The 26,812-nt window shown below is 63.1% G+C and overlaps 2 protein-coding genes and 1 long non-coding RNA gene across 5 annotated transcripts; 2 read left to right on the forward strand and 1 right to left on the reverse strand.

The window, feature by feature from the left end:
* Positions 1 to 5,349: 5,349 nt before the first annotated feature.
* Positions 5,350 to 9,916, forward strand: LOC102086003 (uncharacterized). Of its 2 annotated transcripts, none has more exons than XM_065055028.1 (5): positions 5,350 to 5,591; positions 6,672 to 6,798; positions 7,503 to 7,616; positions 7,972 to 8,076; positions 8,422 to 9,916. In XM_065055028.1, exons 1-5 carry the CDS (start codon positions 5,574 to 5,576, stop codon positions 9,642 to 9,644), a joined length of 1,587 nt encoding a protein of 528 aa, XP_064911100.1. In that variant the 5' UTR covers positions 5,350 to 5,573; the 3' UTR covers positions 9,645 to 9,916. The 2 variants fall into 2 exon arrangements, with proteins under 2 accessions (XP_064911100.1, XP_064911099.1); XM_065055027.1 differs by having other exon boundaries at positions 5,351 to 5,591; positions 6,639 to 6,798.
* A 3,342-nt stretch (positions 9,917 to 13,258) lies between these two features.
* LOC135578781 (uncharacterized) lies at positions 13,259 to 13,772 on the reverse strand. The gene is made up of 2 exons (XR_010470867.1): positions 13,634 to 13,772; positions 13,259 to 13,549 (listed from the first exon to the last, which is right to left on the reverse strand). It is a non-coding gene; the product is annotated as an uncharacterized LOC135578781 (long non-coding RNA).
* Positions 13,773 to 16,915: 3,143 nt separating this feature from the next.
* On the forward strand, positions 16,916 to 26,082 carry LOC102085827 (zinc finger protein 777-like). 2 transcript variants are annotated; one of them, XM_065054968.1, is made up of 7 exons: positions 16,916 to 17,143; positions 17,700 to 17,978; positions 18,213 to 18,339; positions 20,053 to 20,274; positions 21,262 to 21,483; positions 22,199 to 22,312; positions 23,160 to 26,082. In XM_065054968.1, the coding sequence occupies exons 1-7, from the start codon at positions 17,120 to 17,122 to the stop codon at positions 24,215 to 24,217; spliced, it is 2,046 nt and encodes a 681-aa protein (XP_064911040.1). In that variant the 5' UTR covers positions 16,916 to 17,119; the 3' UTR covers positions 24,218 to 26,082. The 2 variants fall into 2 exon arrangements, with proteins under 2 accessions (XP_064911040.1, XP_021156387.2); XM_021300712.2 differs by lacking the exon at positions 16,916 to 17,143 and having other exon boundaries at positions 17,560 to 17,978.
* The last annotated feature ends 730 nt before the right edge of the window (positions 26,083 to 26,812 follow it).

Genomic DNA, 26,812 nt, shown 5'->3' on the forward strand with positions numbered 1-26,812 from the left:
CTGGAGCCCCGGGGGCTGGGGGCCTGGACATGCGGGACCCCGAAAATGAGAGCGGCACCCAGGACCCCAGCAGAGCCCACGGAACACGTCTCCTCCGTGATGGGAAACGGGTCCCATGTGGCAGCACGGCTTGTCCCCAGGGCACACAGGGACACGCAGGGACACACAGGACCCCCATTCTGTGGGGAACTCAGGCTGGGGACAGGGAACTGGGGCCAGAGCAGCTGTCACGGGGCAGCCCCATGGGAGCACCAGCATGGGCTGCTCTGTCCATTTATCCTGCTTTGTACTGACCCAAACTGTTCCCAAAGCAAAGACGGGACCTGGGAGCAGCGTGTGCCCGTGTCCTCCCGCCCCTGCGGGCACCAGGGCACGGTACAGAGCATCTCTCCCTTGGGGGAACGTCCCTCCCTTGGGGAATTGTCCCTCCCTTGGGGGAACGTCCCTCCCTTGGGGAATTGTCCCTCCCTTGGGGAAACATCCCTCCCTTGGGGAATTGTCCCTCCCTTGGGGAATTGTCCCTCCCTTGGGGAAACATCCCTCCCTTGGGGAATTGTCCCTCCCTTGGGGAACTGTCCCTCCCCTGGGGAATTGTCCCTCCCTTGGGGAACTGTCCCTCCCTTGGGGAACTGTCCCTCCCTTGGGGGAACGTCCCTCCCCGGGGCATCACCCCGGACCAGCCCGTCCCTTGGGGTACGGCTCCGTGGTTGTGGTGGCCTCAGCTGTGCCAGGAGCTGCGGTGACCTGTGCGGGGCTGTGGCGGGGCCTGGTGCCCCTGGTGGCACCGGGAGCATGGCACGGGTACCAATGGTGACATATTGAGGTACCGGGAGCGCGCCAGGACTCCAGGGCACACTGGTCCTGCCCACCCCATGACTTTTGCAGTGATCACAACGTCAGACGTGCAGCCGCGGGGCCGGGGTCTGTGGGTGTTGCGGGGCCACGACACGGGGGAAGCGGGGACGGGGGCTGTCTGCACCGTGCCCCATGGCCGCCGCTTGTTCCACTGCTGCCCTCGCAGGGCCCGTCTCCTGCAGCGCCGGCAGCGTCCCAGCGGCCCCGCGGCCTCGGGAGGAGCGGGTGCCGCGCAGGGTCCGCGTGTGACCCCGCTGCAGCGGGAGGACTTTGCTGCCGTCACCGCTGCCCGTTGCGCACGGGCACGTCCCGGTGGTGCCCGGAGCCTCCGAGGGGCCGTGGTCTCCAGCACCTCCCGGCTCTCCACCTGCTCGCCCAGGAAGGAGCCGGAGCCGGTACCGAGGTGAGGGCAGGGGACGTGGGGGTTGTGTGCCGGCTGCAGGGTTTTGGGGGAGGGACCCCAGACGTGCCGGGGCAGCGAGAGGAGCGCGGGGAGGGAGCGTCACCCTGCCCGCACTGAGCTGCCGCGCCTTTTTCTCAGACGGGAAGGTCCGGAGGGGTGACAGGCTGTGCCAGAGCTTCAAGGGCACCCAGGGGATGTCACCGGTGTGCCCAGCTGCCCCAGACCCCCCGGCAGCCCTGGGGAGGGTCTCCCAGCGTCAGCCCACGTGGACACCGTGGGACGTGGTGCAGGACGCACCAACGAGAGTTGCGTTCGTCTGGTTGTGTCTGCGCAGCGTGGCCGTGGCCGCCCGGCGTGCTCCTGTCCCCACGCTGCCCGGGGCGGCGGGGACCTGGGGACGAGGGCAGAATCACAGAATGTCCTGAGCTGGAGGGACCCATGGAGTCCAACTGCTGTCCCTGCACAGGACACCCCACAGGTCACCCCGTGTGTCTGAGGACGGTGTCCAGTCTCTTCTTGAACACTGTCAGGTTGGGCTGTGACACCTCCCTGGGAGCCTGTTCAGTGTCCAGCACCTCTGGGGAAGAACCTTTTCCTCGTGTCCCACTGACCCCCCCCGGCACATCTCCTGCCGTTCCCTGGGGCTCTTCCAGGTCCGGAGCAGCAGAGCGGGAAAAATCCACCGAGGACACACCACTCTGCGCCCCAGGAGTCTCTGTAATTACCATGTATTCCCAAGGGAGATTATGGACTAAAATACCTCAAAGCTGCCATGTCCCACCTGACACCGTCCCGCATGGAGCCCCGGGCACCCCAATTTGCTGCTGTGTGCACAGCCGCTGTGGCAGCACTTGGAAGAAGCCACCGAACAGCGTCATGTCAGAGATGCTGGAGAGAAGGGAACGGAGCTGGTGAGGGGCTGGAGCACAAGTGTGATGGAGCGGCTGAGGGACCTGGGGGTTCAGCTGGAGAACAGGAGCTGAGGGGAGACCTTCTGATCTCTGAACTGCCTGAAAGGAGCTTGGAGCCAGGGGGGTCGGGCTCTGCTCCCCAGGAACAAGCGTCAGGAGCAGAGGAAACGGCCTCAAGTTGCGCCAGGGGAGGTTGAGGTTGGATGTGGGAACAATTTCTTCCCCAAAGGGCTGTGGGGCATTGGAACAGGCTGCCCAGGGCAGTGCTGGAGTCACCAGCCCTGGAGGGCTGGACAGACGGACATGAGGTTCTCAGGACATGGGGCAGTGCCGGGTGGGTTATGGTTGGACTCCATCATCTTGAGGGGCTTTTCCAACCAGAATTATTCTGTGATTCTACGATTCTCCGTGCCCATGGCCAACACGTCAGCTCCATCTCCTCCATGCACGAGCTCACAGGTCTGAAAAGGCATCTGCTAGACCAAGCTTTGCCCTCACAGCTGCCAGGTGGATCCTGCTGCTCCCGCAAATACAGCCCGGGAACCAGGGGACGGGTCCTGGTGTCACAGGCGCCGCGCTGGCGCTGCGGGCAGGGGACACGGTTCTGACGGAACACCTGGGCAGGGGGTCGTACAGCTGGTGTGTCCGTGTGTCTGCGTGTCACCACTGTTTGAGTCAGGGTCTCCGTGTAGGAAGCGACTGTCTTGCCAGTAGAACAGGCCCAGGCAGGACTGCTCAGCAAAGCGGAGTGTCTTAAAGGTTTTGCCAAAGCGGGTGTCCAACCTAACGGTAAGCACACACTGAACAGGGCAAAGAGTGGCTGTTGATATTCCCCCAATCCCAGCCGCAAGTTCCCTCCCCTGCTCCCCATTGGCTGGGTACAGGGTTGGCACATTACGCGATGCTTCCCCATGTCCTGCCTCAGTTTACCTGTCTCACCACTCGGGTTCTAACCGCCCTCCCCTGATTTATTCATTTCCATGGAAGGTTTGGTTTCCTGGCTCTCTGACCTCCCCCAGCTCAACTCGTAACCGCAGGAATCGGTTTGCATTCCTGGATTAGTACAAAGAGCCTTTGTTTTGCGCTCCAGGTCTGAGAGCGGGATGTCCCTCAGTCCCACCCGCGGGGTCGGGCCTCGGATCCACAGCTGGAAAAACAACGCTCCTCTGTGGGAAACAGTCACCTTGCTGATACAATAGGCCCAGGCAGGATCTCCCAGCAAAGCAGATTTTATTAGTGATTTTTGCAAGGCTGGGTGTCCTACCCAAAGCTCAGCACATGGAATAGGGCACAAAGGCCCCGCCTATATCCCCCCAAAATCCCGGCCGCAAATTCCCTCCCCTGTCCCCAGCGGCTGGTTCTGCAGGTTTACAGACCACCCGACCTGCCCCAGTTTACCTGTCTCATTCATCTAATTCTAACAACCCCCTCCCCCTTATTGATCTATTTAGAGTATGGATTCCTGGCTCTTTGCTTACCCTTTCCCCTAGATTAACTCCTGTAAGTAATATTTTTGCAACTAGTTGTGTTATAAAGCCATTGTTTCAGTTGAATCGCATTATTTTTGAGCCATTTTGCTCATTCTGAGCTAGGCGCAGAAATAACAGTAGCAGATTCATATAGAAAGGCCTTAATTAGTGCGTTGTTATTTGTAGTTATATGTGTTATGTAATGATATGTAACAGGGGCACTGCTGGACACAGTTGGCTGGTGACTTTAATATTGTTTGCAAAAGGGGCGTTTGGGGACTCCAGTGGCACCGTTGTTTCTTGTAGGTCCCTGGGACGTGTGGAAAGGGGAAGAACCGGCACAAAGAGCTGAAGAACCGGCACAAAAAGCTTTGCCAGCAAGTGGAAAAGGAGAATTAGGAGCGTGTAACCACCATGGGTGAAGGGGAGTTCGCCCTTTGTCGCCGCTCTCGCAGATCTGAACTGTTTCTGTGCTATCAGCAAGTTTGCTGGTGACACCAAGCTGGGAGCAGTGGTGACACTGGAAGCTGTGCTGCCATCAGAGACCTGGACCCGCTGGAGAGCTGGGCGGGGAGAAATTAATGAAATAGAACAAGGGTGAGTGTAGAGTCTTGAATCTGGGCAGGAACAGCCCCAGGTTCCAGTGTAAGTTGGGGAATGACCTATTAGAGAGCAGTGTAGGGGAAAGGGAGCTGGGGGTCCTGGGGACAGCAGGGTGACCATGAGCCAGCACTGGGCCCTTGTGGCCAGGAAGCCAATGGTACCTGGGGTGGGTTAGAAGGGGGTGGTCAGTAGGTCAGAGAGGTTCTCCTGCCCCTCTGCTCTGCCCTGGGGAGACCACACCTGGAATATTGTGTCCAGCTGTGGCCCCTCAGTTCCAGCAGGACAGGGAACTGCTGCAGAGAGTCCAGCGCAGCCACCAAGATGCTGGAGGGAGTGGAGCATCTCCCGTGTGAGGAAAGGCTGAGGGAGCTGGGGCTCTGGAGCTGGACAAGAGGACACTGAGGGGGGACTCATTCCTGGGGATCAATATGGAAAGGGGGAGTGTCAGGAGGATGGAGCCAGGCTCTTCTGGTGACAACCAGGGACAGGACAAGGGGCAATGGGTGCAAACTGGAACACAGGAGGTTCCAGTGAAAGAGGAGAAGCAACTTGTTGGGGGTGAGGGTGGCAGAGCCTGGCCCAGGCTGCCCAGGGGGTTGTGGAGTCTCCTTCTGTGCAGACATTCCAACCCGCCTGGACACCTTCCTGTGTAACCTCATCTGGGTGTTCCTGCTCCATGGGGGATTGCACTGGGTGAGCTTTCCAGGGCCCTCCAGCCCCTGACATTCTGGGGTTCTGTGAGTCCAACTGTTCGCCCACCCCAGCACTGCCCCATGTCCTGAGAACCTCATGTCCGTCTGTCCAGCCCTCCAGGGCTGGTGACTCCAGCACTGCCCTGGGCAGCCTGTTCCAATGCCCCACAGCCCTTTGGGAAGAACTCGTTCCGGACCCCACCGCACCCTCCCCCGCCCCCCTGCCCCGTCCCGCCGGTTCCCGCAGTTCCGCTCTCTCCGCTGTCCCGCGCGCATCTGCTGCCGGTAAAGAAGCGGCCACGGGCTGGAACGGGCGGGTGGGCGGGCCCCCGCGCTGGCTCCACCCCCGCCGCCCCCCGGGCCAATGGAGGCGCCGCTCCCGATCACGTGACGGGTGGGGAGGTGCTGGCGCTCAAAATGGCGGCGCCTTCAGCCCCGCGCGCTCATCGCCCCGCCCCTTCCGAAAGCGCTCGCCGGCCTCACTTCCGGGACTCCGGCCGGAAGCGCGTGGGGGCGCGACGGCGGGAGATGTTTCCCGCGCCCGGCGCGCGCGGGCGTTCCGGGGCGGTCCCGCCGCGCGGCCTACTTCCGGTGCGGAGCCTGCGGGGCCGCGTTGGGGCCCCGAGCGGCCCCCGGGGCCATGGCGGGCAGGGCGCAGGTAGGAGCGGGGAGCGGCGGGCAGCCCGGCCCCACGGCCCCGTGTGCCTCGACGGCGGCTCCCGCTGCTCCCCCGGAGGAGCCCCGTCCTGGCTGTTGCTGACACCCCGGCCCCATGACCTCCCCATCCCCCCATGACCTCCCCCCATGACCCCCCATGACCTCCCCCGTGACCTCCCCATCCCCCCATGTCCTCCCCATGACCCCCCATCACCCCCCCATGACCTCCCTATGACCCCCTATGACCTTCCCCTTATTCCTCCATGGCTGCCCATCCCCCTATGGCTTCCCCTTTCTCATCTCCCCATGACCCTGCCCATCCCCCCATGACTTCCTCCCACCATGACCTCCCCATCCCCCCACGACCTCCCCCCATGACCTCCCATGACCTCCCCCTGTTCCTCCATTGCTGCCCATCCCCCCATGACTTTCCCCCATGGCCCCACCCCCCCATGACTCCCTCACCCCCACCATCCCCCTTTCCCACTGTCCCCCATCACCTTCCCCCCGTGACCCCCGGTCCCTCCCCACCCCCCACCCCCCCGCTGTTCCCCCATCGCTCCCCATCCCGGTGCCGTTTCCACCCGCTCTGTCACCCCCGGTGCCCCTCCCCCGTCCCACTCCTGACCCCAAAACTGTCGCCGCCTCCCGTCCCTGGAGGAACACGTTGACTCGCCAGGACTTGTCATGAATCTGCAATTTTCCTGTTAATATAAGGCACGTATGAGCAACTAGTTGGTGGTAGAACTATGGAGGGAGCCCCCAGGTCCGGCCCCGGCACTGAATAAAGAAATGTGCCTTTTAAACCCAAAAACGGGGGTTTAAGAGTTTCTTAATTTGCCAGTTTTATGGTATCAGGAGCACCGGGCGCTGCCCTGGCGATAGAGCCGAGCTCCGGGCAGCGTCTGGCTCAGTGTTGTTCCCTGAAGGCCCATAATGGCACCGCCTGCCCTTCGGTGCGCTCGCTGCCCCGTGTTGGTCGTTCTCCCGGGCTGGAAATAGCACGTGGATCATAAAAACGATAGAAATCGTTCCCCCGTGGCTGCAGGGCCCCGCGAGTGACACGACGGCTGTGTGGCAGGAGCCGGTGACCTTCGAGGACGTCGCCGTGTACCTGAGCCACGCGGAGTGGGACGCCATGGCGCCGGAGCAGAGGGAGCTGTACTGCAGCGTCATGCTGGACAACTACCAACTGCTGGCGTCCCTGGGTAAAGCCGCGCTTTTGGCGCGGGGGGACACGGCCGGAGCGCGGGGACTTGCGTGGGGTGCGACTGCGTCGGGGCTGCGCTGCTTCCAGCGCTGGAGGGCTCGTCCGTGGTTGTGAACCACTGGGATAACCGCTCCCGGCACCTGCTGCCTCTTTGGGAGACCCAGACGCAGGATTTGGGTGTCTCTGAGCCTCTGGAGATGTCACTGCGGGTGGGCTGCCTGCCCAGAGCTCAGGCAGGGACGTGTGGGGGGTCCTGGCCCTGGGCCAACAGCTCTGTCCCCTCCCCGTGGGGCAGGAGCAGCGCGGACCAGGCGAGGTGCAGGGGACCAAACCCCCCGGAGCTCCCCAAAGTTGGGAGGTCCCTGCAGAGACGTGCCCGCTGTCCCCGGACAGGGTGGAGATCTCTGAGCCGGGCACCGGGGGGTCCCACAGCCAGCAGCTGCTCCTGGGACGAGCAGAGATTGTCCCTCGCTGGGAAAGCCCATCAGCGGGGCTGGAGTCGGTTCCTGTGCTTCCATCACGGCTCTGCCCTCGTCCTTGGATAAATCAATCCCTGGCAGCTGCTCCGACGTCTCTCCGGCTTTTTCCATGTTTCGGTGTTGCTCCTGCTCGGGGTGTCACACAGAAGAGCGTTATTTTCTCATGTGAACAGTTCATGTCTATGGTGTGTGTCAGGACAACACGCTCTGCTCTGCCCCCCAGGTTACCCAGGCCCCAAACCCGACATCGTGTACCGGCTGGAGCGCGGGGAGGAGCCCTGGGGCTGCGCTCCGCAGAGCCCGCTGAGCTGGGATGGACCCCGCAGCCCCTCTCCAGGTGAGCAGGAACCTGCGGGACCGCTGACCTCTGCAGGGGTGGGGACACGTCCCAAAGGTGCCCCAAGCTCCTCTCCCTGCAGCTGTGACCAGTGCGTCTTGGGTTCCCCCTCACCCAAATCCCTGCCCTTCCCGCTGCTGGATTTGAGGCGTCGCCCCCATTTCCCTCTGGCCTTGCAGCCATCCCCGCGTGGGGCAGCAGCACCGGCACCGGGAAGCAGAACCCGCCTGTTGCACCAAGGCTGCAGCTCCGCAGAGACGTCGCTGCTGCTCATCCCACAGAGCATCCTCCTCCCGCCCCGTGGCTGTGGAGCTTCTCCCGCCAGGACAGTGACATCCATCCCATGTCCCCGCAGGACGCGCTGGGGACATGAGCTGGCTGGAGGAGCCGCGCTCAGGCTGGTGGCCTGGGGCTGGTGGGCGCCGTGTGCTGGAGAAGAGGGCACGGAGCCCCAGCCCAGGTCAGTCTTGCTCCCCCCATTCCTCCCCACCGGGCTCTGGAGCAGAGAGCCCCAGGTGACATTTGGCCCCATCCCTTTCCCCAGCTGCCCGCACCGCACTCGGTAACCACTGCCAGGGCTTGTCCTACCCCTGTGCAGGCAGCAGCACCGGGCACTGCGTTATTCTCCTGCCCGTCCAGGCAGAGGTGGGGGATGTGGAGCCCACGTGGGCGCTGAACTGGGGAGACTGGTTTTTTCCTTACTGGCCATCAGCGTCTCCCCGGTTCTGTGAGCGCGGTCCCTCCCTGTCCCACCCCAGTGCCCCAGCCGGGATGAAGACGAGCTCTTCCCACCCTCTCTCGGCAGGACGGTGCACGCAGTGGCGTCTCCGCTCCAGGAGGCTGCTGAGGAAGTTCACGTGTCTCAATGGCAAAAGCGAGTCGCCGTCGGAAGCGACTGGCAGCGGAATGGCGCCAGAGGGACACGGAGACCAGGCACGGACAGGCTGTCCTGGAAAGGAAGGAGGAGCAGAGGATGAACGAGAGGTCACAGCAAACGTAGCCCAATGCGGAGGATTCCCACTTGATCCGGTGCTGGAGCAGCAGAAGAACAAGACGGATCCTCCAGAGTGTCTGCGTGCTGCCCCTGGGGAGACTCTTCAAGGGGGTGCCCATAGAACTCAACAGAGCTCAGCAGAGGTGACGCTTCCCCAGGAAGGTCAGGAAGTGTCTGTTGGGGATCAGAGGGACACGATTTGGAAAGACCACGGTTACTGTGGGGTGGGTGAGATGAGGCCCTTGCCCTGCACCCTGAACCCGTGTCCCCTGAGAGAACACGACTACTGCTGGAACCGCGAGGCCGGTGCGCTGGCGCTTGCGGACCACGGATACTGCCGAGCGACAAAGCTTCGTTACCGGGGCAGAGTTAACAACATTGCTCATTGTCTCGGAACCGCTCGGGCCACGTTCCACAGGCAAAAATCCCAAGTTGGGCAAATCATCAGGAAAGCAAAGGAGTTTATATGGCTTTACAAACCTTGGGTCCGCACCAGGGTGGAGGTTCCTCCAGGCTCCTCTGGCGCCGTCTCTGGGCCCCAAGTCCCTCCTGCCCCGGCAGCTAACGCCCTCTCGATGGGAACATCTGGGGAGTTTTGTGCCGCAGAGCAGGAGATTGTGTCCCACTGGCCCTGCAGTGAGGGCACGTCCCAGGAGAGGACATCAGAAGTAATTTGCACATCTGTGGAGTCTTCTGAACCTGTGGCTGCTCCCCCAACCTCAAGTGCAGCCATGGAGGAGCCGAGGGAAGCGCCGCCCCCTGAGGCGTGTGAGCACCCCGAGGTGCCGGGCATGCAGCCAATCCACAGCCCCGACGCTGCGCAAAATGTTGAAGGGCACAAACCTGTTCATCCCGATTACATGTCGCTGAGTGACACATACAAAATAACGGTGCAGACAGTCAACCACGCGCAGGGCTCCGCGCGCCAGAACCGGGAGCGTGGCGGCCACCCTTGGCGTAAGGGTTTCCATTCCGTCGTCGTTCAAACGGTTGAGACCTTCTTCACCACAGCAAAACCCGCTGGAGCGGTTTGAGAGAAGAAAACGCTGCGAGAGGCACATGGAGGTGGATTAATGGGTGTAGAACTCGGTCTGTGGCACATGCTGGGGAGACTGAGATTGTCTGGGAGGCTTCGGGCCACGGAAAGGGGAAGGACAGGTGTGGGTAAAAGGGAGAACTGTGGGAAGGCGGAGCGGAGCGGCAGGACGGGCAGCTGCGTGCACGTGGTGGCCGCTCTGTGTGTTTTCTGGCTGGGCTGTGCCTGGTCGCTGTGTCTTTCCTGTCTCATTGAAGGATTTTAAATTGTTGTCGGTGTTGTCCCACTTTCCGGTCCGTCTGTCTGTGCGTGGGCTGCGCTCATGAGCAAAGGAGCAGCTGCTCACCAGGCCCGCGTCTCATCCAACCAAAATTATTACATGGATGGGACAAAGTAACGAAGGCTGGGACTTTTGTTTGGGGGCTGGTAATGGGGGGAACCCAAAAGGGGAAAGTGGAAGAGCAAAGGTGGGGTAAGGTGACAAATCCCGCTGTGCCACTGGGGATCACTCCTCACACAGGAACAAGAACACCCGGAGGTGCTGCCCGACAAGACTGTCTCTGCCCAGCCAGTGTTGACCAATATCCCCCAGTTTGGTGGTGGTTTTGTGCGACACAGCACTGAGGACACAGTGGCTGCAGAGCTGTCGGTGCAGATGACCCACCTGCCAAGCTGAGGTTTGCGTGCAAGAAGTTCAGGTTGTGGGAGATCCTGGTGTGTGAGGATCTGCCTCATGGTGACATGCAGGTCGGTGTCTGTGTGGTGAGAAGGGCTGGGAGATGCTTAAGCCAGGCTGCCCAGGGCAGTGGTGGAGTCACCATCCCTGGAAGGGTTCAACAGGCACAGAGATGAGGTTCTCGGGGACATGGGGCAGTGCCAGGGCTGGGGGAGCAGTTGGACGTGATGATCTTGAGGGTCTCTTGCGACTGAAATGGTTCTATAAACCCACTTTGTCCTTTTACATTATGAGTTCAAGAAGGACGAGGAATTACTGGAGAGAGTCCAGGGAGGGACACAAAGACACTGAGGGGTCTGGAGCATCTTTGTGATGAGGAGACTGAGAGAGCTGGGGCTGCTGAGCTGGAGAAGCTGAGAGGGATGTGATCAATGGATCAATATCTCAGGGTGGGTGTCAGAGGATGGACCAGACTCTGTTCAGTGGTGCCCAACGCCAGGGTGAGGGGCAACGGGCACAGACTGAAACACAGGAGGCTCCATCTGAACAGGAGCAGAAACTTGTTTGCTGGGAGGTGCCAGAGCCTGGCCCAGGCTGCCCAGAGCGGGTGTGGAGTCTCCTGCTCTGGGACATTCAAACCCCCTGGACCCACCTGTGTGATCTGCTCTGTGACCCCGTGTGATCTGCTCTGTGACCCCGTGTGATCTGCTCTGTGACCCCGTGTGATCTGCTCGGTGACTGCGTTGGCAGGTGTGCTGGGGGATCTACAGGGGTCCCTAAGCCCCCCGGCTGTGGTTTCGTGCGGGTGGGTGACACACACGGGCCGGGGCGGCTGTAGCGGGACATTAAATCACAGCCCCGGGTGGGCTGCGTGACCGGCCAATGGCAGCGCAGTCCGCAGGTCACGTGCAGCGCCGCAGCCAATCGCGCGGGCAGACCCGGGCCGGGCAGCCCAACGTGCCCCGACGCCGCCGCCGCAAGATGGCGCCGCCGGTGAGAGCGGCCAATGGCGCGGCCGGCCGGCGGTCACGTGGGGCGGGGCGGCGCAAGGGGTGCTGGGACAGCCGCGCGGCTTCCGGGTCACGGGAACCACAGAGACTCCAGGCGCGGGGGGCGGGGCTTGTCACCGGAAATACGTAGGCGGATGTTTACAAGGGGCGATCGCCCCTCCCGCCGCGGTTGCCGTGGAAACGGGGACGCGAACAGGGTGGGCGGGGCCGGGGCGCTGCCCGAACCCGGAAATGAGCGCGGCGGGGTCTGAGCGCAGGTGCGATGGAGCTGGTGAGGGGCTGGAGCACAAGTGTGATGGGAGCGGCTGAGGGACCGGGGGGTTCAGCTGGAGAACAGGAGCTGAGGGGAGACAGGGACACAAAGAAACGGCCTCAAGTTGCGCCAGGGGAGGTTGAGGTTGGATCTGGGAACAATTTCTTCCCCAAAGGGCTGTGGGGCATTGAACAGGCTGCCCAGGGCAGTGCTGGAGTCACCAGCCCTGGAGGGCTGGACAGACAGACATGAGGTTCTCAGGACGTGGGGCAGCCTGGGCTGAATCCTGCTCCTCTGCACTGGAGAGGCTGGCAGAGCTGAACTCTTCTCTAGCCTGAGCCTTCATAAACCCAGCCCGGTTATTCTGAGGCAGAAAAATTGAGTCTGTGCTGTAATGACAGCCAAAATGGTTCTGATTCAACAATTCTGCGCACGTGTCCTCTGCCGGTGAAATGGAAGAAATAAATGTATAACGGTGCAGGAAACGCTGTTGATGCTGAAATACGAGAACATGGCAGAACCCTCGGTGAAAATCCGACTGTTCTTTGTGCACAGAACGGGCAGGTGGACACGGGCAGAGACGTGCGATGTGTCAGCCTGACCTGTTCACGCTTAGAACCACAGAATCAGAACAGTTTGTGTTGGAGGGGCCTCCCCAGCCCCCAGTGCCCCCCCTGCCATGACAGGGACATCGTCACCAGCTCAGGTTGCTCAGAGCCCGTCCAGCCTGGCCTGGGATGTCTCAGGGATGGTTCATCCACCACCTCTCTGGGTACCTGGGCCAGGCTCTCACCACCCTCAGGGCAACAATTCCTTCCTCATGTCCAGCCTGAATCTCCCTCCTTTAGTTTAAACCATCACCCTTGTCCTGTCACAACAGGCCCTGCTCAAAGTCTGTTCCCAGACCTCTGACCACTTCACCAACCCCTTTTATCTCCTTTATTCCTCCTTCCCTCTGTTTTCCCGTCACTCTTCCCCTTGGTCCATCGAGGCCCCTCATGTGCCTTTAATTTGGCATCCCCGGTCCCACCAGACGGCGCAGTGTGGCACGCCGGGGCCGGCGCTCGTGTTCTCCAGCCGGTCTCTTTGCAGCCCCCGTTACTCTGGACTCTGTGTAACCACCTCTCTGGATTTCCTTACTTTTCCAGTAAATACAAACTTCCTGAAGATCCCGTGTCTCCCAGGTCTGGCTCCTCCTTAATTAATTTATCTTTCCCACAACTCTTTAGTTCCCCTTGTTGGCGGATCTCTTCATTCTACCCGGAGCACCTGCACCCCAGCCCTGGCAAGTGCAGAGCAGGTTTTGGGGAGCTCGGGGCTTCCCAGCACCCCGAGCTGCTCCAGGCCCCCTGTTGTTTGTCACGGTGGGATGAGGAGGTGGGCAGAGGAAGAGGAGGAGCCCCAAGACACCGTTTTTGGGGAGATGTTTCCCCCAACCCACCCTTTGGGGTAACATAGGGCTCTGCCGTGTCCCTTGTCCGGAAGTGGTGGCGCTGCCCGTCCCTCCAGCCCCACCGCGGTCCCTCGCTGTCCCTGGCGTCCCCCAGTGACACTGTTGTCCCCCAGACCAGGGTTCTGCGCCCGGCGTGCATACAAACGAGCGCACAGAGACGAGATATGGTTAATTACAGAGCCGTGCAGGCCCGGATGCTGCAATAAAGCCAGGAGCCAGCAAGTGAAGTAACAGCCTTTATATATAAAATCTTATAGCACTGCGGGCAGCCCTGCAGAGGCAACTGGTTACACATTTGCATATTGCATTACATAATCCTTTTAGCGTATAACAAGCAACACTCAGCTCCAGGACACTTTATCCAACAGCCTCGAGATGTGTGTCAGAACGACTCCACTAACTGCGCAGCTTCAAACTGTCTAAAGCCACAAGGTCAGGAGTGTCTGCAGTTCGTGATTCGGCGTTTCGCAAGTCGCTCTTGTCTCCGTTATATGAGCAGACAGACCTAAAACTGAAAGGATTTACACATCTTTAGGTGAGCAGTTGCAGGCAGGATTCATTCTTTCAGTGACGACAACACCTCACACCAACTGACCAGCCGGACGCCGGCCCGGCCACCCCGGAGCAGCCTCGGTCACTGACATCAGGGGCCAAGGTCCAGGTGGGAGAGCGCGGTGGCACCGGGACAGCCCGAGCCGGTGGCACCGGGACAGCCCGAGTTGGTGGCACCGGGACAGCCCGAGTTGGTGGCACCGGGACAGCCCGAGCCGGTGGCACCGGGACAGCCCGAGTTGGTGGCACCAGGACAGCCCAAGCCGGTGGCCGTAGCCCCACGCAGCACCATGAGGCTGTGGCTGCTGTGTGGCTTCGCTGCCGCCGTGGCCCTCGTGGCCGTGGCTGGAGCCGACCGCGGCGACTCGAAGAAGGTCGTACAGGGGAGAGAGGTTGGTTGTGTGTGGAGGGGGGTAGAAGGTGTAAAGCTGGGGAACAACACGGACAGGAGTGGGGACATCGCGGCAGAGCACTGCGGGGAGGGGAATCCTCCCTGGCACGGCACCACATGGCTCTGGGACCCTGAGGAGCAAACCTTGTCCCTAAGGGACACCGGCCACTCTGTCACCAGCGCCCTGTGCCGAGCCACCCGTGTGGGGACCAACCAAACCCCGGGAGAGCGGCTTTTCCCCCACGCTGGAGGCCGGTGGGGCTGAGGATGCACTCGGTGCACCGAGGTCTGGCCGACACCGTGGGGCTCTGCCAGGGCGCCCCGGCAGCCGCAGCGCTTGCACAACCGGCAAACCTTTCACCAGACTTTTCACCGGGGCGGCGAGGGCTGAGCGGGGAGGAGGTGGCTGTGGGTGGGCCAGGTGCTGGGGGGACGGGGGATTCACTGCACCCAGGACGCGCTGGGGACAGAGATGGAGGGTGGGAGCGGGTTGTTCAGCCCAAAACGCGGCCGGGAATTGGGTGGCTGAGTGGGGAGGGACTGGGGGAAGCTGGAGAGGGTCTGGGTGCCACTGGGCACGGCAGCGATCGGGACCCCATCCCGGGGTGCAGCACAGGGGGCTGGTTGGCCGTTCCCCCTTGGCTCCTGCTCCCCGGGGTGCTCCACACCCACACCTCCCTGCCCACGGTCCCACCACCCAGCCCAGACCTGGGGGCACCTAAGTGGGTGACAAAGGGACCCTGGGCAGCGGTGGTGCTGGTAACGACCCTTCTCTCCACAGGGAACTGGTGTTGGCGGCCGGCGCCGGCCTCACCGACCCTGCTCGGGCTGCTTCTCCGTCTTGAGCGAGGTGAGCGGCACCGCGGGGCACGGCCACACCGCGGGGCACGGCCACACCGCGGGGCACGGCTACACCACAGCACCGGGGCAGCCGCCGCGGGGCACGGCCACACCGCGGCACCGGGGCAGCCGCCGCGGGGCTGAGGGAAGTGGCGAGCGGGGAGAGCAGGAAATGTGGTGTCACCAGCTCCTCGGTGTCACCCCAGTGGTGCCCGATGACCTGGCTGCTCCTGCACCCGTGTCTCTCCCCGCAGGAGTCGCAGGCGATGCCCTGGCGCACCAGCGAGGACGAGGACATCCAGTCGGGCAGGCGGGTGCGTATGGAGCCGATGGCGGGGGGTGAAAGGCACAGGGGTGCCCGCGGGCAGCCCCGGCTGTGTTCCCCACATGGCCAGGTCCCAGTGCCCCCGTCACCGGGGCTGGTGTGACGCTGTGCTGGCTCCCCCAGGACAGACCCACGAGGGAGGACGAGGAGCCGGCCCAGCCCGCGAGACACGGTGGCGGCGTCCGTCCGGCACGGCAGGTACTGGGGGAGCCCCCGTGGGATCCTTGCCTGCTGGCAGCAGCCAGAGCCAGGGCCGGGGACCCCCCGCCATGGTGGGCACCCCCCACAGACCCCGCTGTGTCCTGCAGGAGGTACCGAGCGTCCCGCGGCGAGGAGCGGCGCCAGCGGCCAGACACAGCCCCACGCCCGGGGAGAGACGGGGGCCCAGCCACCCCCAGGCCACGCCGTAGGGCCCCCGCACCCCCTTGGGGCAGCCGGGGGGGGCTGTGTCCCCCTCCAAGGGCACGAGTGACCTTGTGCCTGCTCAGCCCCACTGCCCGCCCCATGCACCCCCAACGTGCTCCTCGGAGCAGCTCCCCCCGCTTTGACGAGCCAGCGAATAAAGCCAGCAAACTGGAGGGAGTGGGTGTGTTTGTGGGGGGGACACAGTGGGTGACCCTCTGACGGGGTGGCCCAGGCACTGGGGATGCTGCTCCCACACCAGCCCAGCTCTGGTATCACCCAGGGTGGGGTCCCTGTCCCAGGCCCCCTGGGGATCCCCTCACTGGTGCAGCCGAGACCCTGAGCTCGTGCCAGCACCGGCACACGTGGCCACAGCCGCAGCCCCACACACGCAGTGCCCGGGGAGCCCCGTGGTGCGGGGACAGGGTGGCACTGGGACGATCCCCCCCCGCTGGGCCCCCTCACCTCCCTCCTGCCCCCCCGCCGGTGCTGCTGCCCCCCTGCAGCCAGAGCTGCCCCTGCCCACCGACCCCAAAACCAGCAACGCAGAACAGCACAGCCCCACACAGCACAGGCTGCCGCGGGCTTCCCGCCTGAGCCGGGCAGGCCGGGAGGCAAAACGCTGACAAATTAGCGTTAATTAGGACTATAAATAGAAGCGAATGGGTGTAGCTGCAGTGGTAGTTGGGCTGCTGGATGCCAGCGGCAACTGGGATTTTGCAGCTGATCGGGGTGTAACTGGGGGCGCAGTGGGGATGTGCAGAGTCAGGGGAGTGCTGTGTGTCCTGTGTGTCCTGTCTACGTGTCCTGTGTGTCCCATCCATGTGTCCTGTGTGTCCCGTCCATATGTCCCATCTGTGTATCTGTCTGTGTGTCCTGTCCGTGTGTCTCTGGGACATGAGCCCAGCTCTGCTGCTGGTTGAAGCCAGGACGGGGCAGCAGCCACGTCCCCCAGCTGGGGCAGGACCCCGGGCACTGGGCTGGGCTCCGGCAGCGGGATGGGGCGTCCTGGCTGGCGCAATTGGTGACAGCGGCTCCTGACATCCCTTACAGACCATACTGGGTGCTACTGGTCTGTACTGGGCTCTGTACTGGCGCCGGCGGGTTCAGGACGGTCAATGGGCTGTAGTGTCGGTGGCACTGGGCACCAGGGGTCGGTGGCACTGACTGCTATGGGGCTGTCAGTGGGGTCTGCCGGTCAGTGGCACCGGGGGCTCAGGACAGTCAATGGGGTGTGTGGTGGTTGGCACTGGGGTACCAGGGTGTCAGTGGCACTGGGGGTTGGTGGCACCGGGGAGTTCAGGACAGTCAGTGATGTCTGGGGGTCGGTGGCACCGGGGGGTCGGTGGCACCGGGGCACTGGGGCGGCCTACGGGGTGCGGGGAGGGTCGGTGTCCCCGGGCCGCCCCGCCCGCGTGGGGCCGTGGAGTGACCCGGCTGGCCCGCCGCCTCCTCCCGGCCGCCAGGGGGCGCCCCGGCCCGCCCAGCCCCGCCCCCGCAGGCGGCGCCTCCTGGCGGCCCGGCGGGCGGCGCTGCCGCAGGGCGCGCGGGGCCGGTGCGGTGGCGGCGCCATGTCCCGCCGGGGCCCCGCTCCGGTGAGCGCTCGGGGACCCGCCGCTCGGGCCCGCCCGGCCCCGCCGCCGCTTGCGGGCCGCGGAGGGCGCGGCACGGCAGCCCGGGAGGGCCTGGGGGCGGGGGGACCCCGGGGTGGCGGTTGAGGGGGGTCCCGTTGGGGCAGCGGGGCTGGGGGGTCCCAGGGCTGCCGGGCCTGGGGGTTGGGGGAGCAGCCAGGGGCTGGGGGGTCCCCGGGGGTGTCAGTTTGGGGAGGGGGGGCTGGGGGTCCCTTGATAGGGGGCAGCCAGGGGCTGGGGGTCCCCTGGGGATGTGGGGCCAGGGGTGCCAGGGGTATCAGTTTGGGGAGGGGAAGCTGGGGGTCCCCTGATGGGGGGGAGCCAGGGGCTGGGGGTCCCCTGGGGATATGGGGCTGTGGGGTCCCCAGGGGTATCAGTTTGGGGAGGGGAAGCTGGGGGTCCCCTGATGGGGGGCAGCCAGGGGCTGGGGGTCCCCTGGGGATGTGGGGCCGGGGGTGCCAGGGGCGCCCACACGTGGGTCCCCCGCCCTGACCGCTGCCCGTCACCCCTCTGTTCCCAGGAGCCGGGCCCCCCCCGGCGCAGGGCCGCGCAGGCCATGGGGCAGGCGGAGGCCCAGCAGCTGCAGGAGCTGTGGAGCCGCACCGAGCGGGCCGAGCGGCGGCTGCTGGCCTGCGAGAACCTGGTCGGCGAGCTGGGCAGCAACCTGACGGCCCTGGGCAGCCTCCTGCAGGGCTACGGCCACCTCCAGCAGCGCCTGGACAACGTGGAGAACCTCCTCAGGAACAGGAACTTCTGGATCCTGCGCCTGCCCCCCGGCTCCCAGGGCGAGATCCCCAAGGTAACGGCGTCCGGCTGGGTACGGAAGCACCAGTGGCGCCTCCGCGAGGGTTTAGGAAACGCCAGAGTGATCTTAGCACTGGGCTCGCGTGGTTGAGCACCTGCGAGTCCTGGAGGTGCCGCTCACAGGCGCGATTTGCCTTGAGCTCCAGCCAAAGCTCAGCGCTCACACGCCCGGTTCCCAGTTATCCAACCGCATCTGAAGTCGCCAAGCGCGTAATGTTTGTGATTCCAGGTGCCGATCACGTTTGACGATATCTCCGTGTACTTCAACGAGCAGGAGTGGGAGAGGCTGGACCGCTGGCAGAAGGATCTGTACAGGGCTGTGATGAGGGGGAACTACGAGACGCTGATCTCCCTGGGTAAGGCACCGGGTTTGCGCCTCCGGTTCAGCTCTCCTTGTGGTTGGGCCGGGCTCGTTCCCACCGCGGCGCAGCGAATGGTCTGTTTTGGTGGGGCTGGGTTTCTGTGGCCAGCAGAACCTCTCCTGGGCAGTCAGACCCCTGCGTTTTCCCTCCTCCCTGCTTTAAGCCACGGACAGTGTCTGTCAGAGATACCTGTGGCAAATAATCACAGCAATAATAATACAAATGGGCGTGTGGAGCAATTGCAAGCAGAAATGCTGGCTGAGCAGAGGGTGCGCTGAGAACAGCGCTGAGGAGAAGGACTTGGGGGTGCTGGCTGAGGAGAAGCTCAACATGACCCAGCAACATGCGCTGGCAGCCCAGAAACCACCCGAGTCCTGGGCTGTGTCACCAGCAGGTTTGGGGGATCCTGCCCCTCTGCCCCGCTCTGTGAGACCCCCCTGCAGTGCTGCTCCAGCGCTGGGTCCCTGACAGGACACACACGGAGCTGCTGGAGAGGGGCCAGAGCAGCCCCAGGAATGACCCGAGGCTGGAACAGCTCTGCTGGGGACAGGGGAGAGAGCTGGGGGTGCAGCTGGAGAAGAGAAGCTCCAGGAGACCTGAGTGCGGCCTTTCTGTGCTTAAAAGGGGCCAATAAAGATGGGGACAGAGTTTTGAGCAGAGCCTGTTGTGACAGGACAAGGGGTGATGGTTTAAACTGAAGGAGGGAGATTCAGGCCGGACATGAGGAAGGAATTGTTGCCCTGAGGGTGGTGAGAGCCTGGCCCAGGTACCCAGAGGTGGTGGATGAACCATCCCTGAGACATCCCAGGCCAGGCTGGACGGGGTCTGAGCACCCTGAGCTGGTGAAGATGTCCCTGTCGTGGCAGGGGGGGCACTGGGGGCTGGGAAGGTCCCTCCAACACAAACCGTTCCAGTATTCTATGATCTATTATTAAAAAGAAATATCCACGTGAAATGGTGTTTCCAGTGGCCGTGTAAGGGGATCCCAGGGTCAGGGAGCCGTCATGATCTTCCAGCACCGCTCTGGAGTTATCTGGATGAAGTCTGAGAGTTGCACCTTGAGCTGGTTCTTGTTTTCTGTCTGTTCAGGCCCTTGTAAAGTGACAGGGACGTTTCCATCTGCCTCGGTAAAGAACTAACCTGCTCGTGCTCGGTTTTTCTAAGGACGCTCAGCGTGTGTTTGGATGATTTGGGTTGTAACATATTCCCAACCAAAAGCTGTTCCTCGGGCAGGACTAGTAACGTGCTGCTCTGCGCAGCTGCTGGAGTTGGGGCTTCGCTTGTCGCAGTGATACTCGGTGGAGGCAGAACAGAGCTGCTCCCCCGGCGCTCCCTCCGACACGGGTTTCTGTCCCTGCACCGGAGCGACGGCTCAGAAGAGTCGCTCTCCCAACCACTGCTGAAGCTGAAACGGGAGGAAAACGTTAAAGACAACCCTTTCTAAGATTTTAGGTCCTGTTCCGTTATTGAGATATTGTCTGTACTTGAGCTACAGCCGTGCGCAGGGGTGAATCCCAACACAGGGCCAAGAGAACAGCATCCCAGTTTTCCCTAGTTGCAGTACAAGTGATATGTTAGTGTCTGTCTGTCCTGGCTGTGAGCTCTGCGCTTAGCGAGAGAAGGGGCCCTTGGAAACACTTGCGAGTTCGGCAGAAGGCAAGCGCAGGCAGTTTGTAATGAATCACGCTGTGCTCTGCCCCCGAGCAGACTACGCCGTGTCCAAGCCTGACATCCTGGCCCGCATGGAGAGGGATGAGGAGCTGTTTGTCCGCGATGCCCGGAAGGCCCCGCTGACCGGCGCCGCTGACGGTCTGGAGCTCCCGCAGACGCGCGTCGGGGGTGGCCAGCAGCCCCCACGGGCTCCACAAGAGCTGGACCCGATGGAGGAGGCTCTGGGAGGAGATAAAGTCCCCGTGGAAGGTGACACAGGTGAGTGGGTGCCAGGGGGAGGTGGCAGTTCCTTGTCACATCTCCCAGCAGCATATTGGTTAGAAATGAACTGCTCAGAGGGCTTGTTGACTGTATTGACTGAACTTCCTTGGTGTACCTTGAATCTTCTCTTCCAAGAGGAACGTTTACACTTGGTCAGTTGAATGCTGTGGATAAAACAGGCAGAGCTTGTCAGGAGGGGCTGCGCTGAGTCTGGGGCGCTGCGACAGACCCTGCGGTCCCTTCCAGTTCTGTTTCGGTGCGGTTTGGCAATCCTTCCTCACCCGAGCGTGAGTCTTGGGGCTTCCAAAGGCTCCTGCTTGCCTTGGGAGAGGAACGGCGGTGGGATGGCAGGAATCTGGGGACCGGCGGTGGGAGCAGGAGGCCGGGGCAGCTGCTGGTGCTGGGGAGGCAGAATCCGTCGGGAGAGCCCTGGGCACGGCATGGGAGAGCTGGGAAAAGCGTTAGGAGCACGAAGGCTGGACAGGAAGGTGGGAGACGCTGGAAAGGGACGAGAGGACCCTGAGAGACGCGGGAGAAGAAGAAAGTGTGTGCAGAGCTGCGAGAGCTCCGTGCTGCGGGACCGAGGAGCGGGGGGCGCGAGGAGAGCAGAGGGGAGCAGAAGCGGGGCCAGCTCCGGCCTTTGGGGAGCGGAACGCAGAAGCGATACGAGCCCCAAGTGCGTGTCTGGGGCTCGGTTTGTCACGTTGGTTTGCCAAGAGAGGAGAAAGCTGTTACATAGACAGCGGTGCCCTCTCCTTTGACATCTCAGCCCCTTGGATCCTCTCCGCGCTCGAGCGGCGGTCGTGCTCACGGGTGATCCTGCCACGGGGCTGAGGAAGCAGCTCCGCACTTCTGGTCAGAGCACGGATAGTTATTTGTGTCTGCCCTGCCTGCTGGCTCTGGCATTAGGGAGAGAAGGGTCACTTGGAGGGTTTGCCAGCACGAAGGTGCAGCCGGTTCCTCTGTTTCTCGGCCCGCGAGCAGCCGGTGCTGTGCCCAGGCCTGACGCCCTGGCCCGGATCGGGAGGGAGGACGAGCTCTGCGTCACGGATGTTCAGCAGCCCCCGCAGACTCACGTCCCGGGCAGCCAGAAGCCCCCGCAGACAGTTGTCCCAGATGGTCAGAAGCCCCCGCAGACACCAGAAGAGACGAAACAGAAGGAAGAGGCTTTGGGAGAAGATAAAGTCCCCACAGAAGGTGACGCAGGTGAGTGACACAGGTACCAGGACCTGCTGCCGCGGGCCGTTCCTGTCCCAGCTCTCCCAGTGGCTGTGGGAGCACACGGGTCTCTGTGGTTAAGAGGAGCATCACCAGGGAAAAGCAGAACCCTCGGGGTGCGCTGCCAAGGTGCCTCCAGAGAAAATGAAGGGGTTTGAGGGCCCAAACACAGGGCGATATGGGAATACTACCTGTGGAGTTGGTGGGGAGCGTTTAGGAGGGATGAGGTGGCCCTGCAGAGGTGACAGCTGTGGCACCTTGGGGACTTTCCTCCCAGCCCTCCCTCTGCTCTTGGTCCTGCTGTGTGGCGTCACTCCAGTTCCTTTGGACACCTCACGTGCTTTCCATAGACCCACGGGATCATTTGGGTTGGAAAAGCCCCTCAAGATCATCAAGCCCAACCGTTCCCCCAGCCCTGTCCCTGCCCCACGTCCTGAGAACCTCATGTCCGTCTGTCCAGCCCTCCAGGGCTGGTGACTCCAGCACTGCCCTGGGCAGCCTGTTCAATGCCCCACAGCCCTTTGGGGAAGAAATTGTTCCCACATCCAACCTCAACCTCCCCTGGCGCAACACATCAGGGGATCTGGAGCCGCAGCTTTCTCTGGCTCCTCCGCACAGCCAACGTGTCTCCAGGCAGCATCACACCAGCGCGGGGAGACGTAGGCTGTCCCCAGGTCTTTAAAGGGCTCTTGTCTGCAAACAGAACTCCCCATCCTGGTGATGAACGTCATGTCCCTGAGCGCGCAAAAAGCGGAGCCGGGCGGGGAAGATGAGCCCGAGGCGGAGATGGAAGAGGACCCGGCGGAGTCCAGCGCCGGTGAGTGACCCTGTGCAGGGGAACGGGAGGCAGCTCCCAGCTTGTTAACGTGCTGCAAACAGAGAGGGAGAAGGAAGTTTCGGGCCTCTCTTTCATCATGGGGCAAGGGAGAGGGTCGGTGTGGGGTGTTTCAGCCCTGTCGCCTCTGTGGAAAGAACAGACCCTCTGGGTTCCTTGCATCACAACTGGGGGAGCTGGTAGCAGTGACGTGTTTCCTTCCTCCAGCGCTGTGGTCGGGTGGCTTCAGGCTGCCTGCGGCACGGCCCTCGCCTGGAGGGAAGAGCCCGGGTGCCGCAGGCTGTCGCTCTTCCGTGGCCTTTTCTTCCTGCTACATCTTAGAATCACAGAATCATTCCGGTTGGAAGAGCCCCTCAAGATCATGAGTCCAACCATAACCCAACTCTGCCACTAAACCGCGTCCCTAAAAGCCTCATCTGTGTGCCTTTTAAACCCCTCCAGGGATGGTGATTCCACCTGGGCAGCCTGTTCCAATGCCCCACAGCCCTTTCTGGGAAGAACTTTCTCCTAATATCCAATCTAAACCCCCCCTGGTGCAGCTCGAGGCCGTGTCCTCCTCTCCTGGCCATCGTTGTCGTGGTGTTAGTGGTGGATCCTGATGGCCCTGCAGCAAACCACAGCCCGGTTCTTCCTGGGAGCACGAGATCCGCTCCCCAAGACCACGTCGGCTTATTTGGGGCGCGTGGGCTGGGTGGCACTCGCTCCTCTCCACACTGGGTGCTCACATTTCTTGGTGGCTCCTTCATGGCTAAAAACCTGCTCAGCACTTTGGGATTTAACCCGAGTTCTGGGAGCAGGAGCGAGCGTTGCCCGTGCCGTTCTGTTTCAGAGGAAAGCTTTTTGATGGAAAACGAAATCCCACGCGAAGCGGCTCCTCCTGAAAAAGTCGAGGTGAAGGAAGAGGACCCCGAGGCGCTGCAAGAGGTTTCTGCGTCTTCTGCCGGCTCAGAGATCCAGAAGTGCCCCAAAAGCGAGCAGCCCAAGGCCAGGAGCAAGAAGAAGCCGAGCAGGTGTGAGAGCAGCAGCCTGCTCATGGGCAGCTGCCGGCGCGGCTACGTGCGCGAGTGGTCGCACCCCTGCACCGAGTGCGGGAAGCGCTTCCGCCTCAAAATCAACCTCATCATCCACCAGCGGAGCCACGCCAAGGAGGGGCCCTACGAGTGCGCCGTGTGCGAGATCAGCTTCGCCGACAAACGCCACCTGGACCTGCACCAGAGCATCCACGTGCAGGACAGGGCGTTCGGGGCCAAGGTCTGGGGGAACGTCCACCCGGAGCTGAGGATCCGGCCGAGGAGGAGGTTGTGCAGGGATTTCTGCGGAGGCTCCCACAGCCCGGGCAACGGGCACTACGCTGGGGGGACCTGGCTGGGCCAGATCAAGGAGGAGCCGGACAAGGGGAGACTGTCCGGCGCGTGTGTCTCCCAGCAGCAGAGTCCCAAGTCTCAGACGAGGCCTGCGTTGAAGTGCAGGCTCTGCAAAAAGATCCTCTCTTGCCCCTTCTCCCTGCGGCGGCACCTGCAGACCCACGCGCGGGACCGGCCCTATTGCTGCAGCACCTGCGAGAAAAGCTTCAGCCGCAGAACTCACCTGGAACGCCACGAGAAGATCCACGAGCGCCAGAAAGGCCCGGCCACCCTCCCGCAGCCCGCGGCCCTCGTGCCGGCGCCACGGCAGCCCCAGCCGCAAAGAGACCTGCGGGTTCCCCGCTCGCCAGCCCAGGCGGCCGAGAGAAGCGTCGGCCCCGCGGCCAGAACGCTCCTGCTCAGTCCCGCGGAGCTCAGGTTGCTGGACAAGAGCTGCCACGCGCACGGCTGGGCCGGGAGAACCACCCAGCCTGTGGTCAGACTGGGAACCAGGGCGGTGGTTTCGGCGCTGATGGAGAAATGACAACGGGAGAGATCCCGGCTGCTTGTGTCCCTGGAAGGAAACTGAGCGTTGATGTTGCACAGGGTGGGGCACGGGGGTTGCGAACCGTCTGGCCACTGGATTTGAGGAGCTTCCCGGAATTGTAGGAGGAATCAGAACCTTGGATGCCGCCACAGAAACCGCAGAAGGCTCCGGTGATCAAAACCGCTTTAGCATTCCTCAGACTGTGGTGTCTGCTGGCTGATACACGACACTTTCCAGGCCCGGCTTCCTGGGAGACCCCGGGCGCCGCTGCAGCCCAGCCAGGGCAGCCGCCAGCAGCGGCCGCGCTCACCCCTCGCTCCATGCGGAGCTGAGCCCTCGCGTGTGGAAATACAGGGCGGAGAGAGAGAAGGGAACGGGGCCGGCGAGCCGGGTGGCATTCCCAAGGAGCTCTTCGCTTCACTGACCAAGTTTCTCGACCAAGACACTGGATGAAGAGAGCGCGGCACCTCAGAGACCCCCAGCGCGCCTGTTTGATGACCCGCCCGGGGAGGAGGCGTGCTGCGCCCCTCCATCAGGCTGGGAGCCGCTGGGCGTTGCACGGGAAGGTGTGTACAATAAATCAAGCCACAACATTCTGTGTTAGCGAGGGCGCCGCGGGCGTTTCCAAGGCCCCCGCTCCTTCCTCCAGCGAGACCAACCCAGGAGAGCCAGCGACACCCCGGGGGAGCTCCCGCGGCACCGCACAGATGGGGGTCGCTGCAGCAGTGCTTCGCGGTGACGTTGGCCCCGCGCCGCTGCAGCCGCCCCGCCGGGACCCTCCCGCCGCTCGGGCGCCTGGAACGCGGGAGCAGCCCCCGCTCTGCACCGCACGTCACCTCCATCCCCCACGCGCAGAATCCCCCACAGCCATCCCACGCAGACTCGTTCTGCTCGCTACCTCAGTCGCTGGCGGAGTGAGAGCGGCACGGCGCGGCGGCAGGCGGTAACCGCGGCCCGGCGAGCGATGAACCAGGCCAGGCTCCGGCGTCCCCGGGAGCCACCCAACCCACGCGTGTCCTGCGTGTGTCACACGTGCCGCTGAGAAGCGTGAATCGTGTACAGAGAGAGGAGCGAGCTCCTGGCGGCATCGCCGTGCAGACCAACCCGAGCGGCTCTTCAGACGCTTCGAGTTTGATTTTCCGGGTGTGTTTTTTTTTCATTGAGTTGTTTGGTGTAATTAGTTATTGTCATCCCCGAGTCCCTGTCCCTCTCCAGGCAGGGAGGTGCGGAACCGGTTTGTTCATGGGACTGTTCCAAAGGCGCAGGGGCTGCGGGGCGGCTGTTGGCGCAGCATCGCTTCGGGTGCTGAGCAAATGCCCGCGTGCTGTGCGGTGCCGCCCCCAACGCCGAGCGGTGCCCCGCGGGAGGGACAGCAGCGTCAGGGCTGCTCCTGGGGACACACACGACGTCCCGCTGCTCCTCTGGGCGCGGTTCTCAGTCGCCTCCTCTCCCCTGCGGCGCACTGTGCCCGGACTGGCGGCGGCTGCGAGGGGCGACAGCTCAGCTCTGTGTCCCCAAAGGGACGGCGCTGCCTCCACCAAGCCCTGTGGGACGCTGGGCAATCCATGACTTGGAGGTGCGGTGATGGTGGGTCTGGCAGCGCCGTGCTCTGGCACAGCAGGACTGCAGTGACTGAGCTGCCTGTCCCTGCCCGGGGAGATCCCAGCGCCCCCCCGTTGATCCCAGTGACACGAGTGGGCCGGTGTGATGGTCTTGCCAGTGGGCCAGCGTGGGTGGCGTGGGGGGCCGACTGCCCCGGCCAGGGTGTTTCTTCTGAAGCTGCTGTGACTGGGACCAGCGTCTCCTGTGAACCCCCAGATCCCTTTCTCAGGCTGTGGAATCAATAAAGTATTTGTACACGTGCCGGGTTTTGGGGGCGCTGAGCTGGATCAGCCCGAGCAGAGCGAGGCAAAGGGCGGCTCCGGGCTGGGGGTCATTGCCGGCAGCTCCGTGACCCCTTCTGTGCATGGTGGCTGAGCAAGGCCCCCAGGAGCATCCCAAGGGCGAGCACGTGGGGAATCAGGGAGTCACAGAGGGGTTTGGGGTGGAAGGGACCTTAAAGATGACATAGTCCGGTCCCCACCATGGGCAAGGACACCTTCCCCTGGACCAGGTCCACACTCCGTCCAGCCCAGCCTTGGACACTCCTGGGGACAGGACTGTCACAGCTGGGCTGGGGAGCCCCAGGAGCGGGTCTGGAGTACCTGCCCCACGAGGCCGCACGGACCCCGGGAGCGTGGGCTCTGCTCCCGTCACCCCAGGGAGCCGGACCCAGCTCTGCAGCCACATGGGACGCTCTGTCCCCTCAGCAGCCAGGCCTTGCTGGACATCCCCAGTACATCCCAGTCGCTTGCACTGGGCCGAGCAGAGGGGCAGGACCCTCGCCCCGCTGCCGCAGTGGTGTGCCCGGGTCCCGCCGCCCACCAGGCCATGCTGCCCACGCCTGGCACGGCCACCAGGAGCCACCGGGCTGACGTGGCCGCCACAACCTCAGCCCGTGCTGGGGGAGATGTATCTACAGGAGAGCTGTCCCTGGGGTCCTGTCACCCACCGCTGTCCCCAGCATGTCCCCGAGATGTCATCATCACCCTG

The sequence above is a fragment of the Columba livia genome, chromosome 2 (genome assembly GCF_036013475.1).
Source record: "Columba livia isolate bColLiv1 breed racing homer chromosome 2, bColLiv1.pat.W.v2, whole genome shotgun sequence".
Taxonomy (NCBI): Eukaryota; Metazoa; Chordata; class Aves; order Columbiformes; family Columbidae; genus Columba; species Columba livia.